The sequence below is a fragment of the Dermacentor silvarum genome, chromosome 10 (assembly GCF_013339745.2).
Source record: "Dermacentor silvarum isolate Dsil-2018 chromosome 10, BIME_Dsil_1.4, whole genome shotgun sequence".
NCBI classification, from domain to species: domain Eukaryota; kingdom Metazoa; phylum Arthropoda; class Arachnida; order Ixodida; family Ixodidae; genus Dermacentor; species Dermacentor silvarum.
Genome location: NC_051163.1, coordinates 85,288,703 through 85,307,896, shown reverse-complemented (window position 1 = coordinate 85,307,896; position 19,194 = coordinate 85,288,703). Strand labels below are relative to the sequence as shown.

The 19,194-nt window shown below is 48.4% G+C and overlaps 2 protein-coding genes across 2 annotated transcripts; both read left to right on the top strand.

Moving 5' to 3' along the window:
- Positions 1-877: 877 nt before the first annotated feature.
- LOC125940961 (BEN domain-containing protein 5-like) lies at positions 878-3,314 on the top strand. Its single transcript, XM_049657753.1, has 4 exons — positions 878-950; positions 1,082-1,129; positions 2,871-3,093; positions 3,179-3,314. Exons 1-4 carry the CDS (start codon positions 906-908, stop codon positions 3,244-3,246), a joined length of 384 nt encoding a protein of 127 aa, XP_049513710.1. The 5' UTR covers positions 878-905; the 3' UTR covers positions 3,247-3,314.
- A 13,544-nt stretch (positions 3,315-16,858) lies between these two features.
- Positions 16,859-17,611, top strand: LOC125941058 (serine/arginine-rich splicing factor 4-like). The gene has a single exon (XM_049657978.1). It carries the CDS (start codon positions 16,859-16,861, stop codon positions 17,609-17,611), a length of 753 nt encoding a protein of 250 aa, XP_049513935.1.
- Positions 17,612-19,194: the final 1,583 nt, after the last annotated feature.

Sequence of the window (19,194 nt, the reverse complement as noted above, 5' to 3'; positions counted from 1 at the left end):
TTTTCAGGAAAACAGTGTGCGTTGCCCGAATGCCACACCTCCAAATATTGGTGCAGATGACAGTGGAGCAGCAGTACTTGCTTCCCAAAGCTCAGAGGTATAGTAATGAAGCTTCTATTGACCGTAATTTATGGCATGCCTTTTTTCAGTGAAGACAATAGTTGCCCATGGGATTATTCTCTTTCAAAGAGCCTCTATCATGCAGCAACCTGCAGATGAACCGTGCGAGGTTATGTGCAGTCAAGTAGGGTCCTCAACGTTTCCTAACTTCTGTTTGCCTGGCATTATGTATACATGCAAGGAAAATAACAAGCGCTATAAAAATGACAACTATGAACATGGCAGACATTTTTTTATCGCAAGCTCGGCTACTAGATGTGGTAGTCGATGCCAAAGCTACATCCTCGTCAGAACTTCAGAAGTCATTCTCGTCAGATGTATCATGGCTGTCCTTGGCATCCCAAACGACCTCCTCAGCACCATTGAGTACAATCTGTGTGCAGCATTTCTGAAATCTAATCTGGGTTGTTGCCGCTGGTAGGCGTCTTACGAATCCTTTACCCGTGTCACAACTTTGCAGAGACAAGAGCCTTCTTGTGGCGTTATGGCGGCATCGTAGCTTGCCGATTGGTCTCTGCTACCCCGCAGAACCCGTGTCTCGAAAAACCAGAAAGCATGCTGCTACCCTTTGCGCAGTAGATGGACAAATTGCTCCTGCATTTTGTCTTCTAATTGTTTGTGTGCTCATTTTCTAGTGTATGTTTAACCGGTGGGATTGAATAACTAATTAGCTTATACCTGAAACACATATTGCAGAGCTAGAATGTGTTGGCTGCAGAACTTGATAATGACAGTATTGTTGTCATTTGCAGTAGTCTGACGTTGCAGTGCCAGGGGCCTCTATTATGCTGCAACCTGCAAATCCACCATCGCAGGCCGTGTGCAATCAAGTAGGGTCCTCAATCTTTGCTAACTTCTATTTGCCTGGCATTATATATACATGCAAGGAAAATAATAGGTCGCTGAAATGTACTGAGGTTGAGGAAATACTTGTTAATGACAGTATTGTTGTCATTTGCAGGAGTCCGACATTGCACTGCCGGCAGTTTTTGCTGAGGTTAATGGCAAGGTGAGTTTCTCTTTTGTTATTGCGATAGCAATTATACGGACAGTCCAAGCTAAAATTTGGGGCTGTCGATGTGGTGGCTCGTACATTAAGGTCCAAGTGCAATAAGATCCTATCAAGAAAAAGCATTTGAGAGTGCACAGTCTTCATGCGGGCGGGGTTGGGATGACACTGAGTCTGCCCAAGTGGGAGGGCGCAAGTCGCTGGTGAAGCATGTCTGTCTTCTAGTCAGCCTGGCCTGGGGTGGTCAAGTTATTGCTTCTTGCTGCAGACGTAAAAAGGGGCCTGGGTGTGCCCTATCCTAGAAGTTTTCTGCAGTATTTCTTAAGTTTGAGTGAGCCGAGATGGCTCTTCACTTTGTATCAGTCTCTCCGCCGGCATCCCTGGATTTCTGCATACCTAATGTTGCAGCTCACTCTATCTCAAGGAAGCGAGAAGCTACTCATCGAGCGAGATGTGTTTGTGTTTTGCCTGTGTGTGCTGAGACCGTGCTGATCAATTTAATTAGTATGAGAATGTTTGCTGCATTATGTGGGGCCGATTAAACTACTAACTATTTTATAGCTGTTAGATGCTTTGTTATCGCTATCACTGTTTTGCCTTTCAAGCGAAACTGACTTTTGTTAAATGAAGAAACATATACTATTCTGCTTGCTTCTGTACAAGTGTGTGGCATTATAGGATGGATAGTTGGGCTAGTTGGTATTGTACTCCAAGAGAAACAGTGCAGGAATATCGAGACGAAAAAAGAGGTGACACATGCATGCGTAACTTAAGTATAACATTTATCTTTTTTCGTGAGGGTGCATGGTGCACAGGCTTCAAAAGTGTTTTGGAAGTAAATTGAACAGTTCTACTTTATTTGATTATAACTGAGTAATTCGAGCATGCCTGGGGCAAAACCATTTGTAGCATTTGTGTATAGTGATAACCTTAACAGCTTTTTTTGCAAGCCTTAGTTGAAGCATGAATGCCCTAATTGCACAACTGCATGTCCTGCTGTGTCCTGTGTTATGTACAGTCTGTTTCACACTTAGGGGAAATCTCGGAGCGCATTGCATCGCGATGCGGCGAGCGCTGGAGTCGGGTGCCAGAAGCAGCTCGCGCAGGCGCAGACGCTCGAGGCGCGTTATCTTGAACCGCGTCGACTGCTCGACGCGGTTGGCGGCCAGCCGCGTCGAGCAGTCGACGCGGTTCAAGATAACGCGCCTCGAGCGTCTGCGCCTGCGCGAGCTGCTTCTGGCACCCGACTCCAGCGCTCGCCGCATCGCGATGCAATGCGCTCCGAGATTTCCCCTAAGTGTGAAACAGACTGTACAGCTTGACAGCATGGCCTCCTTTAATGTGAAAGAATTATAGGCTCCATCACATGAAAATTCATTGTCGTCCGGTGTGTCCGAAATACTGTACCAAGAGTGGTCGATTGCGCAAACATAAAAAAACACGTAAAAAAATGCTTGGATGTCAGATTTTTCAGGTAGGCTCCTGTAAACAAAGCGAATTGCTTTGATGAGAAAGTTTGACGGACTGGGTGGGAAATAGAACCTGGTACCCCGGGGTGCAAAACAAGCATGCTTACCTGATGTTATGGCGGCTCTTTGGTACGGGCTGACCTAAATTAAGGTGTGCCTAGTGCGTGTGCCATATTGCGCGCGTCACATTGAAGCCATTTGGTTGACTAAAGGTGCTTTCAGGTTCCCACACGTAAACAGTCTTAATGTGTCTCTGCCGTCCTTTATTGCAGGTACACCTAGGAAATGGTGTGTTCGTTGACAAGGAGAGGTGGGACCTACTCCAGGGCCGTGGCCGGGACTCCCTGTTCTGCAAAGAACTGGCGAAACTGGTGTGGGGAGTCCCGGCACTCAGGGGTAGGAGCGTCACTGGGGCTCTTTGTCGCCGCTTTCTTAAGGACACCAATGCTGTGGAAAAGCCGGCTTTAAGCCCCCATAAATTGCAAGCTGTAGGCAGTAAGTATCATTCACATTCTTTCAATTTTGTTTTTGTAATGGTTGTAGCAATGCATGTATAACACCGAAATGACTAATTTTTCAGGCGCATTCGATGCATACCTTAGAAGATGTGCCCCTGAGGAAGAGAAGAAGTTGCGGCGCTCAAAATGAATAGATACCTGGCAGACATGCTGAGGGATCTAAAATAAGCATGCAATAGTGTACACATACAGGGTGTTTCAGCGAACACTTTCAAAAAAATCAGAGCATATCCACGGGGTGAATGATGAATGAGTGGGCGAAGCTCCGGAGGGAATCATCGGATCTCCCGCTTAAGGGGATGCTAGCACAAACGCGTTAGAAATGTGCAGTACTCTCTAGTAAGGTGGAGCGGCCACAGCGTCTTACGCAGCCATTTACACATGCCGGAACGTGCACCGCGTTTGCCGACGCCATCACATGACTGCTGAGATAGTATACCCCCCGTATTCATAAACGCTCCTCGACTTGAACTTGACTTGCCACCGCTTTGGGCAGCGCGTTCGAAACGCGTTGAAGGTAAGGCGGAGAGGCCACAGCGTCTTACACCAGCTTCTTACACGGGCCGTAACGCGCTAGCACAAACGCGTTAGAAACGCGCTAGAAACGCGGCCTTTCGTTAATGTTGGGTATTTATTGCCATCGTGGTGCGTGTGTCCATGTCCGCTTCGTGGCGTAGTGGGCTAACGCCGCGCGCTCGGAAGCGAGGGGTCCCTGGTTCGATTCCGTGCTACGGACACAACTTTCGGAATTTTTTTTCTCATTTTTCTCAGACTGGTTACACACTACTACAACGACGAGGACGAACGGGTGCCGCTATAAGGAGCTTCGCCCCTAAAAATTCTGAAAGGTTGCCTGTGGCAGACAGCACAATTGTAGCTCATGAGCTGGTCTACTCGATGAGGCGAACATTACTTGCACAAGAAATCTTAAGGCATAATCAAATAATTAACAGAAATTCAGTGATTAAGTTTAACTAATTACCTGATGGCCCATATTGCAATTCACAAATTGTAGCCGTGGAGTTCGCAAGGCGGATACACTTGGAACGAATTCCCGGGATGACGCCAGTTTCGAGATATTAATTCCCGAACATTGCGGAGAAATGCATTGGCGTTCCAGTTGGGTTCTTAACAAAACATCGCTTTATGCATTGAAGCACAAAATTAACTGGAACGCCAATGCATTTCTCCGCAAAGTTCGGGAATTATCTCGATACTGGTGTCATCCTGAGAAATAATTCTAAGTGGATCCGCCTTGCGAACTCCACAGCTACAATTCGTAAATTGCAATATGGGCCATAAGGTAATTAGTTAAAAACTTAATTAGTGAATTTTTGTTAATTAGTCGATTATGCATTTCAATTTTTTGTGCAAGTAATGTCCGCCTCTTCGAGTAGACCAGCTCATTAACTAGAATTGGGCTGTCCGCCACAGGCAACCATAAATAAAGTTTGAAAGTGTTCGCTGAAACACCTTGTATATGTAAATGCAGTAAACCTCCTTAATTTGAAGTTGTAGGGGCCATGGAAAATCTCAGGATTAAGCAAACAATAATACGATCCAGACTAAGATTTAATTACAATTTTTTGTTGCTACTTTTCTTTGCTACAATGTGGTACTTTTATTTGACGAATTTTGGATTACTGAAAGTAATCAGTGATGCTGGTTTGTCGCATCCAGTAGTTCGTGGTTTTGAGGGTAATGTTTGCCAGCAGGCCAACTACCGTATTTACTTGCATAATGACCGCATCCCTGAACTCTGTGGCATAAAAATTTGTTTCCCCTCCTTCATGCCCTGATAACACCCCGTACGTACCGTCATAGCAGGTAACAACGGCATTAACGACACGTGTTCACTATTTTTAGGCACCTATTGCGCACCGTGCTTTAACCCTTTTGTGGTCAATCACGTGAATATAGGCTTCGCGAACAAATCAGAAATGGTCTATGCGCCATATATTTACGGCGCTGGCTGCATCTCAAGAATTAAGTGCTCTAATTTTCTAACTTACCCAGCATGTGCTGGCACTCTATGGGAATAAGGGAATCTTTTTGTTGCGCCAATGGCTTTTGTATTCCGTTTCTTTTTTTCCTTACTCCGACGCGTGTATACTACCGCTTGCACATCCAGGCGTGCAAACACTTTCTGCTAATTTAATGCTCACAGGGGCGCGATTACATCCGTTCACAGGCAGGCACTGGTACACACAAATGATGCCGCCGTGCCAGCGTTTACTCTTTTTATTTTTGAGGCTCGCGCAAGCTCATTGCATCTCGTTGGCAATAAGATGAAGGATTAGCAGAGGTTTCTCACTCTTTGTTTTCTGATGGACGCATATCCATAGAGCTTTCCTGAATGCGCTCGCCTATGCAGTTTGATTACGTTATGGTCAGATTATGGTATACCAAGGCAAAAGATATTTTTTTCTCACTTTAGTTTCACTGAACAAGTTACGGTAATAATATTTTAAAATAAGTCTCTGAATAATTTATAAACGTGCAGTAAAAAATCTACCCGTGGGGGTCGCATTTGGCAAAAAAAAATCCACCTTCAGAGGGTTTTGCCCTGGATCAGTATGTGCAAGTTGCACTCAATATAAAAGCTTTGGAGTGTGCACTTGAGCACAGCAACCATGCTTCCGGCATGCAAGCACGAACAAAACACTGTCCCGCATTATTTTTCTTAATGGTGACATTAGATGCACCGTATCATTAAACAGCTAGGCATAGACAACAAGAACCCATGGCCACAGCAGAAGGTTCATATTATCGAGGTTTAACTGCATGTAGTTGTGTAAATAAAGTGTATACTGGTGTGGTAGGAGGACTGGCAATTTAATGTTTGTGCTCGGTGTGCGGGGCCGAGAGGTGAAATGCGCGGGCTTTTCAGTGCTTGTGTTCGGTGTGCGGGGCCGAAAAGTGCGGGAGTGCGCGTGGCTGGTGCGCGTGGTCGGTGCGCGTTCGACGACAGAGCAGCTAGAGCGACGGAGCCAACAAGCTCAGCGGAACGGGCCAGCTCGGTGGGCTCTCGCCAGGCTCTGCTGATCGAACGGCGGGCCACGTCTCGACGTCAACGATCCCGACCCTGTTAAACCGGGCTTCGCCACGGTTCGCTGTCCCTGGAGGCCGAGCTACCGGACGGATCCTGCGATGGTCGGGCTTCGCCCCGGCTCCCTGACGTTCCGATACGGGCTGTGCTGCGGCATCCAGCGCCGTTGCGGCGTCCAGCGTACGGGCCGCCTCCTTGCATCAAGGAAGACGACGATCGCCGGGGGGCGCTGCGCGTGTTCAGCCATCTTGGCCATCTCAGCCAACCGTCCCTGTTGATAAATCTTGTCCCGCTTCTACCTGTTTGACACCCCGTCACACATTGGTGGAGGTGCTGGGTATTCTCGCCAGACGACGGAGCTGCGGTGCGACCACCATGGCACACCCAACCAGAATCTGCTTCTGCGCCGCGGACACCGATTGTAGAAGTCCAACCCCGAGACCCTGGAGCGTTCAACGGGACCGATGGTATCAACGTTGAGGAATGGTTTACGCTATACGAACGGGTGAGCGATTCCAACCACAGGGACCTGACAGTCATGCTGGCCAATGTGGTGTTTTATCTTAGTGGAACGGCGAAGTTGTGGTATGACAATCACGAGGCCAACTTTGGGAGCTGGGATACATTCAAACAAAAGCTCCGTGACCTGTTCGGTAAGGCCTCCAGTCGAAAAATCGCTGCGAAGCAACAGCTAGCTGTCAACCCGCGCCCAGACGTCCACGGAATCATACTTGTCGTACATACAGGATGTATACTGGCGCTGTGCCGTAAAGCTGACAGTAACATGCCAGTCTGACAAGGTTGGCCACGTCCTGAAAGGGATAGCGGATGACGCATTCAATTTGCTGATGTGCAGAAATTGTGCTACTGTTGATGCCATGATCGAGGAGTGTCAGCGCTTCAAGCAGGCTTAGAGCCGCCGTATTGAACGACCATTCGCCCGGCTTCCCAACACCGCTGCAACGTCTTCATGTGAAGAGCGGCCGCAATCTAACCTTTCGGCCGAATTGACGAGGATTGTTCGCCGCGAAATCGAGGCAATGGCTCCCGATAGCCTCTTTACCAGCTCTAACGCCGGCTACTCGAGCGCACCAGCGGTTTCACTCGTCCAAGCCATCGTGCGAAACGAACTCGCGAATCTCGGGGTTCACGCTGCTTGCGCCGTTGTCAGCCCGACTCCCGCTTCGGGGGCCCCGACATCGTTCTCTCGGTATCCACGGTTCGCTCCACGATCTCGGAACCCTGCTGATTGGCGAACTGAAGACGATCGGCCTATCTGCTTTAACTGCCGCCGTGTCGGGCACGTTGCTCGCTACTGTAACAACCGCTGGTCGTTCCCGCAACGTACTCCATCCTTTGGCCATGCTCGCCGCCTTGATTGCAGCCCTTTTGAGCCACTATCTGCGGCACACCATTACAATCCTGATGCTGCCACGACATGGTCCAGCCGCTCTCCATCACCTAGAGGTCACCAGTCGCATTCGCAACCATATCAGTGCTCTCCGTCCTCCCGCTCCCCGCCACCTCGTCGCGCCCCGTCGCCAAGCAACCGTGGCTCCTTCACTCCGGAAAACTAAACGATGCAGCGCCCGGAGGTAACGCTGCATCGACGACTCTGCCCCAAAACCCTCTAGTTACTCTGCCGATTCGACGGTGTGTGTTGGACGTTGATGGTGTGACGAGTTCTGCACTTGTCGACCCTGGGGCTTCTATTTCTGTCATGAACTCTGGTCTTCGCCGTCGCCTAAAGAAGGTGGTCACACCTGCTGTTTCCCACGTTTTATATTGGTAAATAAAGTGTTTTCAATGTATAACGGCTCATTCCTTAAATGCAGGCACACATATATTCCCCAAGGTACATCGCAACTCTAAAGGAGTTAAGTTCTAGAGGGCATGGCAGGTATATGCCCGGGCCAAGTTGAATGCAGAGAATCATTTCTAGAAGGCCTTCTATAATGTATACCTACTCAATAAAGAGCTACACTAGGCAAAATTAATACAGAGCCCGTCACAACAGGGCTTCTTCATGTAGGTGGTGCATGAGATACCAGCCTACAATTAATAAATATTTGTTGTGCAGCACACAAACCCAATAGTAGCATAAGGCAGTGCATGCAAGGGATACGAGGCAAGGCCCTCGTATGTAAGGCAAGTGGATACGAGGCCCTCGTATGCATACGTGGGATACGAGGCCCTCGTATGCATATGTGGGATACGAGGCCCTCGTATGCATACGTGGGATACGAGGACACATATCCAATAATCTCGTATATACGAGCCACATATAACACGTACATACGAGATTTTTCAATAGGGTCTGTTCAGTGCTCTCTTATTCTTACAGAGCCTAGTGTCATGGATGTCAAATGATAAGTAATTCCAAATGCCATTCAAGATTAAAATGATAGAAAGAACCCTAATCATTGACTTAGGTGTCTGCTAGTGGCATTAGCACCTCGGCGTTGGTGTAACCTTCCGTATTGCTTGCGGTAACTTCGTTTTTTCCTTGAGTGAACATTGCGTTAATAAAGTGAAGTATGACACAGACACAGAGAATGCTGGCGAATTCTTGATCTAAACTATGTAAACTACACAACATTACATAAGGCCCAGCGTCCTCGTTGTCTACTTCCATGGCGAACAGGAACGGGTGGAAAACCGAACTCGGAGGAGCGAGCAAACAGAACTGGCGAGAAACCGCCATGCATATGGAGCCAAAACAACGCACATGGAGCCAAACCAACACGCGCATGGAGCTGAACGCCCACGCACATGGAGCAAACGCCCACGCATACGGAGCCAAACCTCCCCGCACCTGGTTGTACGGCTATTAGAGATTTCTAATTATTTTCTTATCATTCCTGTCACTTAACAAACCCAATTTGTAATTGAACTTATAAAATGATGTCATATCTATCATGAACATTAAGTAGAACCATCGATTTCTCACAGTTCTTGTTTTTATTGATTTATTTTGAATTAAGAACTATTTATTTAATTTCGCACCAACCGAAGTCGGTGATCGACCGGAAGTCACCGCCTAACAAGAGTGTCACTCGCTGCTCGGTGCAACTAATAACTAGGAGAAGCTAAGCGTTAGTCACTTGTAATCACAAATAACTTTTTATTGCGATAGCAATTATATGGACACTTAAACTGGATTTCTGCCGTCGCCATCACCGTCGCCGTGAGGTTCCCTATAGATAAAATCGGCGCCGCGCCGCCGTATGCCCGAGCGGAAGCGTGCGGGGACGCGCGCTATCACGGACAGGGAACGCACTCAATCTCCCACGCGCAAGCAAGGAAGCGGGAAGCCAGCGCCGGAGGGGGGGAGGGGGGGGGGGCGCACTTCACCTCCGCCAACAACTGCGATCGTCGTTCGCTCGCACCGTCTCTTATCTCCACACAGCTCTGACATTTATGCGCTCAGTTTCCGTTGAAGCGATAGACCGCACGTACGTTCGCCGCTGCGGCGTATCCGCTTGCTGCCAGAGTTTTGACGGTCGTTGTCTGCAGTCATTCAGTGTGATCTATTCATGTTTGTTTGTGCGCGCTCACACCACGCTTGTTCATTCAGTTAGTAATAGTCGGGCCACATTTTCCAACGCACGCTACACATGCAATGCTGCCCGGGTCGGCAGTACAGCGCTACAGGTGTGTCCTTTCGCACGCGCTGCCCACGGGAACCGCTTCTCATCAACACCACCGTTTCACACGCGCCTTCTCGTGGTCATCGAGTCTCTCTTCATGTCGGTCTACTTACGCCGCAGCACACCTCCTTACATCAATCAGCTCATGTTTACTACAATTCATATTGCTACCAAAGCCGCTCACCTTACTTCGTATGACATTGCTGTGTTGCTATCGCATTCATTGCTCCGCCCTTAGGGCGAAACTGTGACATTTTTTTGTATGACAGTGGTAGTTCTCACTCATTGATTTTGCCACAGCTATGAATGTGTTTATTTAAATACAATGCTCTGAGATTGCAGATGTGATGGAAACAGCGGTGTTCACTCGTGATTATGTAAACTTCACTTTTCCTGACTTTTTAGAAATCAGAGCTCCATGGGCATAAAATGAAAGGTCGCTTAAAAGCTCATTCAATTATGACAATTAGGAACTGAGGAGCTTTAGCCAGTAGTAAATATCAATAACCTTTTTACCATTATAGCGTTTATGTGTACTCACGTTGCCGTTGAGTAGAATGGAGTGTCAATATACTAGCAATTATCTGAACAACATGAGCAAGTCATTAGCGATAAATAGTGATTTTGCACAGTTCTGCGTCGTCGGATATTTACAGTCTTTCAGTGTAAGGGTATCACATGAACAGCCGTTCGTAGGGTAATTAAATTAAGGTATATAGGATCTCATATGCTTTAGTCCGTGGAGATGATATATCCCGTCACATATCCCGTATGTGGCACATATGCAAACTGCTGTCATGCGCTATGAAGCGAACACAGTGACGACGGTGCTTGAACTCATCTGAAAAGGTTAGTATGTTTAAAGTGCTTTCAGACTCTTATGAAGAAATTGATGATCCGCGCTGGCTGCAACAGAGACGCGTTTGAGCCGCTCATGCAATTACTGACCATAAATGCAATGAGTAGATCTGTGAGAAACAAATTTTATTATTATCAACCAAAATCACTTTGATGGAATCGACTTCCTTTGGGTGCAGCACTGAGCAGTTCTCACATGTCGTGGCACTCTAGGAAAGCTTGCACAAAAGTGTAGTTGTGCCGGTCGTAGGCAGCACGCTCTACACGCAGGACGTGCTGCATTGATTCTCCGAAGGCCTCAACCAACAGTGCCCGGCGATGCTGTTTCTTGGAGAGGCCCGGTGGTGTCGTGAAAAGATCATCTTGCCGTTCGGCAAGAAAAGTCTTGACACCAGCCTAGAACTTCGAAAAAACTTCTTCGATTGGATTGAATAATGGGCTGTACGGCGGCAGCCGCTTCATTGAGTGCTCACTGGTGGTGAGGACAACCACCTTAGCACGGCGGTGCGCTGGCGCGTTGTCGAACAAGAACACTGCCTCAGCGCCAGGTTCCTGATGATGAACCTTCTCGGACACATCGCAGAGAAATTCGTTCAAAGCAGCCCAGTGGACCTTGTCCACTAAAGTCCAATGCAGGACGCCGTTTGCAGACATGCAAGCCAAAACATTTATATTTGCGCCCTTTGTGCTGGTTGCTAGACGAATAGCTGGGGCACCTCGTTTTGCTCTGCCGAAACTTCTTGCGCACCACACGTTATATATATATATATATATACATATATATATATATATATATATATATATATATAGTCTACTAGTGGCAATTTGCTTCTCATGAAAAAATACTTATTCAATAGCAATTGCATCGATATCAATGACTACGTGCACGATTGATGGCTATCGCTGCCGTACAAAACAAAGTGATTCGTGATCACTCGTGACAAATTCCTAGCTTCACCTGGTTATTAAACTTGAATTGCCATTTGACTCCCTTTTAATTGGATACCCATGACTGCATGCCGTATGTAATTCCGAAAACATCGAACTGAAATTCCCTTCCTATGATTCACCAAACTTGAATCGTGACTCAGCACTTTATTTTGCTGAGTCACCTCACTTGGACAATGAAATCTCACGTATTTTTGCTAGTCACTTCTCCACTCCATAACCCTTTGATTCACTCTTGCTTCACCCTATCACTGCTTGGTACGCCTTCATTCACTCTATCATCTTGGTTTTACTTCCATCACACTTGGTTTCCTCTACTACTCTAGATTTCCAATTTTTATCACTCTTCATTCACCCTATCACTACTTAATTCACCTTCATTCACTCTTAATTCACTATTCATTATCTTAATACTCTCTGTCTCATCATTACCATTCGTTCGACTCCAATCACCTAACCGAACCCCTTTAATTGACCATCAATTCACAACTCTATTCACCTTAATTCACTCTTAATTCACTCCCATTTACTTTTCATTATCTTAGCTCTCTCTGTCTCATCATTACCTTTCGTTTGCCTCCAATCACCCAACTGAACCCCTTTAATTGACCATCAATTCACTACTTGATTCACATTGATTCACTCTTAATTCACTCTCATTTACTTTTCATTAACTTAGCTCTCTCTGTCTCATCATTACCTTTCGTTTGACTCCAATCACCCAACGGAACCCCCCCCCTCCTTAATTAAACATCAATTCACTCTTAATTCACCCTCAATTCTTTCTTCATTCACCTCTCTAAATACCCATTTTTTATCGTTATCATCATTAATCATTAGCATAATTAATTTTCGGTTATTAGCCACTTTGTCGGTTTTTCGACCCATTTTACCGCTTTTTCAAGCTGATTATTAGAAAACATTTAATTACTAATAATGCAATTTATCAATAATTGTATTCCTCATGTAATTACCTATCGATTGATATATAATGTTATGAGGTTTGTAATTACCTTATTGAGTTATCGATTTTTATGTACATATGTTTTACTGATTTTCTGCCCGGTTTTGGCTCCACTTCTTCAAGGTCACTTCCGAACGAGACATATAAGGCTTTGGCAAGAAACCCTCCAAAGGTTGCCGTTAGTCATGTGGCAGGAAAGCTATTGATCTCTCATATGGTACTTTTATTGCGATAGCAATTATATGGACACTCAAAAGCAGATTTCTGCCGTCGGCGTCGCCGTCGCCGTTGCCGTCGCCGTCGCCGTCGCCGTCGCCGTGAGGTTCCGTATGACGTCAATGGAGATGAAATCGTCGCCGCGCGGTAGGTAAGTGGTTCTTGAGGGAAAGGGAAAGGTTGGCGCTATCTTCTGCAGCCCTTGAGGGAGCACGGCTCAGCGCCAATACGGTGTAAGTGGTTCTTGAGGGAAAGGGAAAGGTTGGCGCTATCTTCTGCAGCCAATACGCGCCGCCGAACGCTGTATGTGCGAGTGAAAGGGCGCGAGGGACGCGCTCTTTCACGGGGAGTGAACGCACGGCGGAGAACAAACGCGCGTTCTGCGCCGTGCTTCCTTAAGGGCTGCAGAAGTAGGCGTCTCTTTCCTCCTTTACAATCACCATATATGTAGAGCAAACGCGCCTTCTTCTCACGCACGAAAGGTCGCGGGGGGGAGGGAAGGGAGGCGGCGTTTAGCTGCGGCACCAAGTGCCTATTTATATCAGAGGCTCCGGCAACAGTCACCAACGCCGCAGGCATTTTGAGCGAACGCGGGCAAAACGCCGACGGCGTCGACAACAGTTCTGCGCGTTGCCGGTTCTGCTGCATGTCCAAGTTTATACAGCTGATAAAGCTAATATCATTACTCCGTATAGCTCTCTCCAAATTTGCTATCGCAATTGATGCTTCGCCTTCCAGGTGAAACTGCGACAACTTTTTATTTTGGAGGTATTAACCCCTAACCTTATCACAAAATTTCAGTTGCCTTAAAGTTCAAAGGTTCTTGAATTGCGTTATGCTTGGATTAAATTCACTGGCGTTTGGATTATTCCGGCTGGCGTTTGTATTAAATTAAGTGGTGCTTGGATTAAATTGAATGGCGCTCGGATTAAAATGACTGGCACATGGATTAATTTGAATGGCGCTCGGATTAATTTGACTGGCGCTCGGATAAAATTGACTCGCGTTTGGATTAAATTGAGCGGGAAAACCTGTATTCTGAGTACACAAGTTGAAATCGTGTGGGTACCTGGCCACGCGGGACTATCGGGGCACGAACGGGCTAACCGGCTCACCTGTGACACTCTTCGCCAGGCTTCCGACTTCCCCGGGCCAAGCTCACATGATTCCCGACCACCTCCCATTTCTCTCCTGCCCTATCAACTCACCCGCCGCGCGTTTTCGCCTTTACAACACTGTATATTTCGCGCACATGGCGTCCTTATCCGACAAGCCCAGACGGGCTCTCTTCTTTCTCCCACACGCATACATCTCCTTCGCGCATTCGCGGAAGAGCCACATCTGCGATGTCACAGGTGTGGCGGTCGTCTCAATGGCTCTGACATACTGTGGTCCTGCCCTCCTCCCCACCCTTCCCCCCAACATCCACGATTACGGCTGCTTGGTTGACTCTCGCAGCATCATTGCTGGCTCAGCGGTATTGGCAACCTTTATCGCTGCCGCGATGAAAGGCGTGCCCGGCGGGACCCTGGACTGAGGGACCGTCTCCACAACTGCTACTCTTCCTTTTTATTTTATTACAGTGTATCATCATCATCATCATCTGCATATTGGATAACATGAGCCCGTTCCCGGTCAGCCTTCCGCAGATGAATTTTGCCGTCGCAGTGTCATGCATATCTAGAGTCATTGCGATCTGCCCATTGCTTCGCAGACTACAGCAAAATATGGTAGTGTTGTGTCATGTTCTCGGTGATTGACACTTTCGACCGCTTTTCTTTCAACCTCTTATTCCCCTGCAGCCATTCATTTTATTGCGATAGCAATTATATGGACACTTCCACCGGATTTCTGCCGTCGGCGTCGCCGTCGCCGTGAGGTTCCGTATAGATAAAGTCTTAGCCGCGCGCCGAATGCCCGAGCGGAAGCGGGGGGGACGCACGCTGTCACGGAGAGCGAACGCACTCAATCTTCCACGCGCAAGCTAGGAAGCGGGAAGCGAGCGCCGGAGGGAGCGGAGGGGGGGGGTGCGCATTTCTACTCTGCCTACAACCGCGCTCGTCGCTCGCTCGCACCGTCTCTTATCTCCACACGGCTCTGCCCTTTACGCGCCGTGCATTCGCCACTCAGTTTCCGTTGCAGCGATAGACCGCACGTACCTTCGCCCGCTGCTGCGTACGCTTGCTGCCAGCGTTTTGACAGTCGTTGTCTGCAGTTATTCAGTGTGATCTATTCATGTTTGTTTGTGCGCGCTCAAACCACAGTTAGTAATAGTCGGGCCACATTTTCCAACGCACGCTACACATGTAATACTGCCCGGATCGGCAGTGCAGCACTACAGGTGTGTCCCTTCGCACGCGCTGCCCACGGGCAGCGCTTGTCATCAACACCACCGTTTCACACGCACATTCTCGTGGTCATCGAGTTTCTCTTCATGTCGGTTTACTTACGCCGCAGCACAACTGCTTACTTAATCAGCTCGTGTTTACTACAATTCATATTGCTACCAAAGCCGCTCACCTTACTTCGTATGACATTGCTGTGTTGCTATCGCATTCATTGCTTCGCCCTTAGGGCGAAACTTTGACATTTTTTTTGTTTCCAGTTTTACAAAGCAAACAATGACTTCTCGAACACCCCCAGTCTTTGACGGTAACCAGTACAAGGTTTCCACGTCACTTTTTTCAAGGGCAGGAAGACTTAAGGATTGTCCAGCAGCGTTATACTTTGAAAGCAAATCTCCCTTGTCAGACTGAGCTATATGATGGAAAATTAGGTTCTGTGTACGGCTTCTCCATTCAAGATTATGCACAGCAAACTTAAGCTCTTGAATCTGCGCGGTGTTGTCCTGGACTTCGAGCACATCCACACGCTTGCATAGGTGTTTTATTTCTGCGTCTTGTTGATTCATAGTCTTTAGAATCTCATCATACTTGTCAGATAGGTGAGAGATGGCTTTATCAATGCTGCCAACTTGCGCCAGAAGGTTCTCAAGCTTTTCGAGCCGCTCTAGAATTGTATTTAGTAGAGCACATACATCCTGGGCACTCCGATCTTTACCACTTCCCTGCCCCCTCAGGCGCTGCGAATAGCAACTTGTGCATTTCCATGAGCCAAAAAAAGTTTCAGATTTGCTCTTAGCTTGTGTGGGCACAGGTGCGCCCAATAAAGAATCAGTGCGGGGAAGCCCAATAAAGAATCACTGCGGGGAAGCCGGCCATGTCTACCGCCGATGCCCACACCGCGAGATGGGCCTACGAGGGTTCGCCATCAACGCACCGCGTCCAGTGTGAGGTGAACGACCGCGCGAGATCGCCGACTACCTCGCCGGAGCTGGAGGAACGCGGCTGCTCGCGCCCTTTGACGTGCCTTCGCATCGCTCCGGAGGAAAGACCTGAATGCCAAATTATTCAACAAGGTCCAGCTCTCAGACACAGGTCAGCTCGTCTAGTACGTTATCCGAACCTCCTGGCCAATTTCTGTTCTGATCGGACCAACATATTGTGAGTTTCAGTAGTTTTGTCACGGACCTGGCAGGGCGCCCAGCTAGCCCTAAACGCTGGGAGTGTACGCCTTCCGTCAAGTAAGCCAAAGGCCCGGACTCCTGCAGGCAACAATGGCTCCAAAATTTGTCACCGACGCTGATGGATGGACTACCCGAGCATCAAAACGTTCCCAAGGTACGCAGCACGTTGCAACGCTTATTTTGCGTCCGCCAACTGGCCTTTTCCTACCTCAATGGAGCCCACGAACGCTTCACGACGCGCTGAGCGTCTCAGCGGCCCTGACCGCTGCAGAGGCTCGCGCCGCTACAGTAGACATCAAAAATGAAAAGAACTTGGCTATAATAAGCAGTGATGACCCTTCGGCGACGGAAAAGCTCCAGCGTATTAACGAAACCACCCTTAATGGCAAAACTTACCCAGTCCACATCTACATCGCATCGCCCCACAACTCGTGCAGAGGAGTAATTCACAACGTGGAACTGAACACCCCAACCGAAGAACTTATGCGAGAACTCCGAGCCCCCAATTATGAAATTATTGCGGCTCGTATGATGGGTAAAACATCCACTGCAATCATAACTTTCAAGGGCTCGCATGTACCACGCCAGGTCATCTTCGGCGGAGGTGTATACCGCTGCGTCCCTCACCGACCCAAGGCGCAATTTTGCTCAACATGCTTTGCTATAGGCCACAGATCAGACGTCTGCCGTGACAGTGGAAAACCAAGGTGCAGAACATGTGGAAAAACGGTCGGGGATCCTGTAGATGATCATGACTGCAAACCCGGCTGCCCTAATTGTGGCAAGGACCACAAGGCCGACGACCCGACTTGTGAAGTGCGACAAGCAGCTGATAAAGCGGTCAGAGAGGCGGCCTACCTGAAGCGTTTACAACAACGTGAGGACGACAAACAAACGAACACAGTCACCATCGCAAGCCGAAGCCCAAGCCCAAAACGGAACTCCGACAACATATCGACAGACAGAAGCCGTCAACAGTCCCGGGGCCGCTGTCCATCCAGGGGCCGCAGTCCATCCAGGGGCCGCAGCCGATCCAGGGGCCGCAGCCGATCCAGGGGCCACGGCCAGTTCGGGGTCCCCAGCCAGTCTGGGAACTACAGCAAGTCCGGGAGCCGCGTCCAGTCCGGGGACCGCAGCAGGCCCGGAGGACGCAACCAGTCTCCGGATCACAGCCAGACCCGAGGCCAACAACAAGAGCAACCCACAATCCAGCAAAACGTGAGTCAGTCATCCGGCACATTCCCTTCCCTCACCCTCACCTCTGCATCTAAAGTTCAGTCATGAGCTCAGAAAGTAGCCAGGGATTATAAGGAACGCCCTACTTCAAACTCGCAGATCAATTCGAACGTCAACACTAGCTTCACAATCACTAGAGCCTACCGAGGAAATGGACATGCAAGCAGAAGCACACCCACCTGAAGCCACACTATTAAGTGACACAGCACAACCCCTTGCACAAGTAGAGCCAGCGTCCCTGCAACCAGCGATGAAAAAGGCTAAATACCATAGCACAGCCTTACAAAACCTTGAAGCCCAATTTCAGCAACTAAAGGACGAAATGAAAGAAATGCAAACCAATTTAGAGGCCAAGATAGCTGAACAGGTTGCTGCCCAAGTTGAAGCGGCGCTAAAACATATACTCAACAAATAATGAGCCAAATGCGATCCCTGTTCAACGAGCTACTAAGCAACCAGGCTGAGGCAATGGTCTCCAAACAAGTACATGCTGCGATGGCCGCATTACCGCGCCCTGAAGAGTGCGATCGACCCAAAGCACGTCGATCTACCAGCGTAACGCGACCCACTCCTTACCCTACAGCGGGCACTCCGCAGAATCATCAATAGAACAATGGCGCAAAATCTGGTGGTGTGGCAGTGGAACTGTAGAGGGATTGCTCGAAAACGCGGCCTTCTCACGCAGTACATTGCCGCTCAAGATCGTCGACCAGACATTCTCCTTCTCCAAGAAACTAACCAACCACCTCACGTTACAGGCTATACGACGTATAGCCATAATTCGACACTGGCCATTCTGATTCGCAAAGATATAGCGGCAAATATTGTCCACAGCACGGAACAGAGCCTCACGGTACGCGTCTTCCCAACTAAGATAGACAAGAGGAAGGCATACCCCCAGCTATTTATCACGAATATCTATAGCCCGCCCAAACAGAAAGTAGACTTCTTCAAGGAGGTTGCGAATCTGCGGCCAACGAAATATTTCGATCATCTAATAGCAGGCGATTTCAACGCACCACACACGTCATGGGGATACACAAAAAACTCCCCCAAAGGATCCGCGCTACTACACCACATGCAACAGGCCCAGCTAACTCTTCTTAACGAGACCGACTCCCCAACGCGGCACGGAAACTCCGTAGAAAGAGATACCATGCCCGATCTCGCCTTCATTAAAGGACGACTATCAGCGCAATGGGTTAACACGCACGATACGTTAACGAGTGACCACACCCTCATACAGATATTTCTGCAAGTCAAAGGATTCCCAAAGCGCCAGCGCAAACATCGCCTCACGGACTGGGATGAGTTCCGCAAGCAACATGAAGACTTCCAAGACATGAACCTGAAAGATTGGGTAGAGATGCTCCGGCAACGAATCCAGACTCACACGAAGGAGATCATAGAGAAATGGGAACAACCCAGCACGGATAAACATCTCCTTCATCTCTGGGAAGCACGGCATGCCCTCATTAAGAGATGGAAAAGAAATAAGCTCAATCGGAAACTACGCTCACGCATTAATAAGGTCAACGAGGAGATCGTCGACTACACTGAACACCTCACTCGTGAGCAGTGGCACGATACGTGCAACAAGCTCAACGGCACACTGAATATGAGCTCCACAT

Coding starts and splice junctions, on each gene's coding strand:
- LOC125940961 (XM_049657753.1), top strand. CDS start 906: ATGCTGCAACCTGCAAATCCACCATCGCAGGCCGTGTGCAATCAA. Junction 951..1,081: donor CGCAGGCCGTGTGCAATCAA/GTAGGGTCCTCA, acceptor TGTCATTTGCAG/GAGTCCGACATTGCACTGCC. Junction 1,130..2,870: donor TTGCTGAGGTTAATGGCAAG/GTGAGTTTCTCT, acceptor CCTTTATTGCAG/GTACACCTAGGAAATGGTGT.
- LOC125941058 (XM_049657978.1), top strand. CDS start 16,859: ATGGGTAAAACATCCACTGCAATCATAACTTTCAAGGGCTCGCATGTA.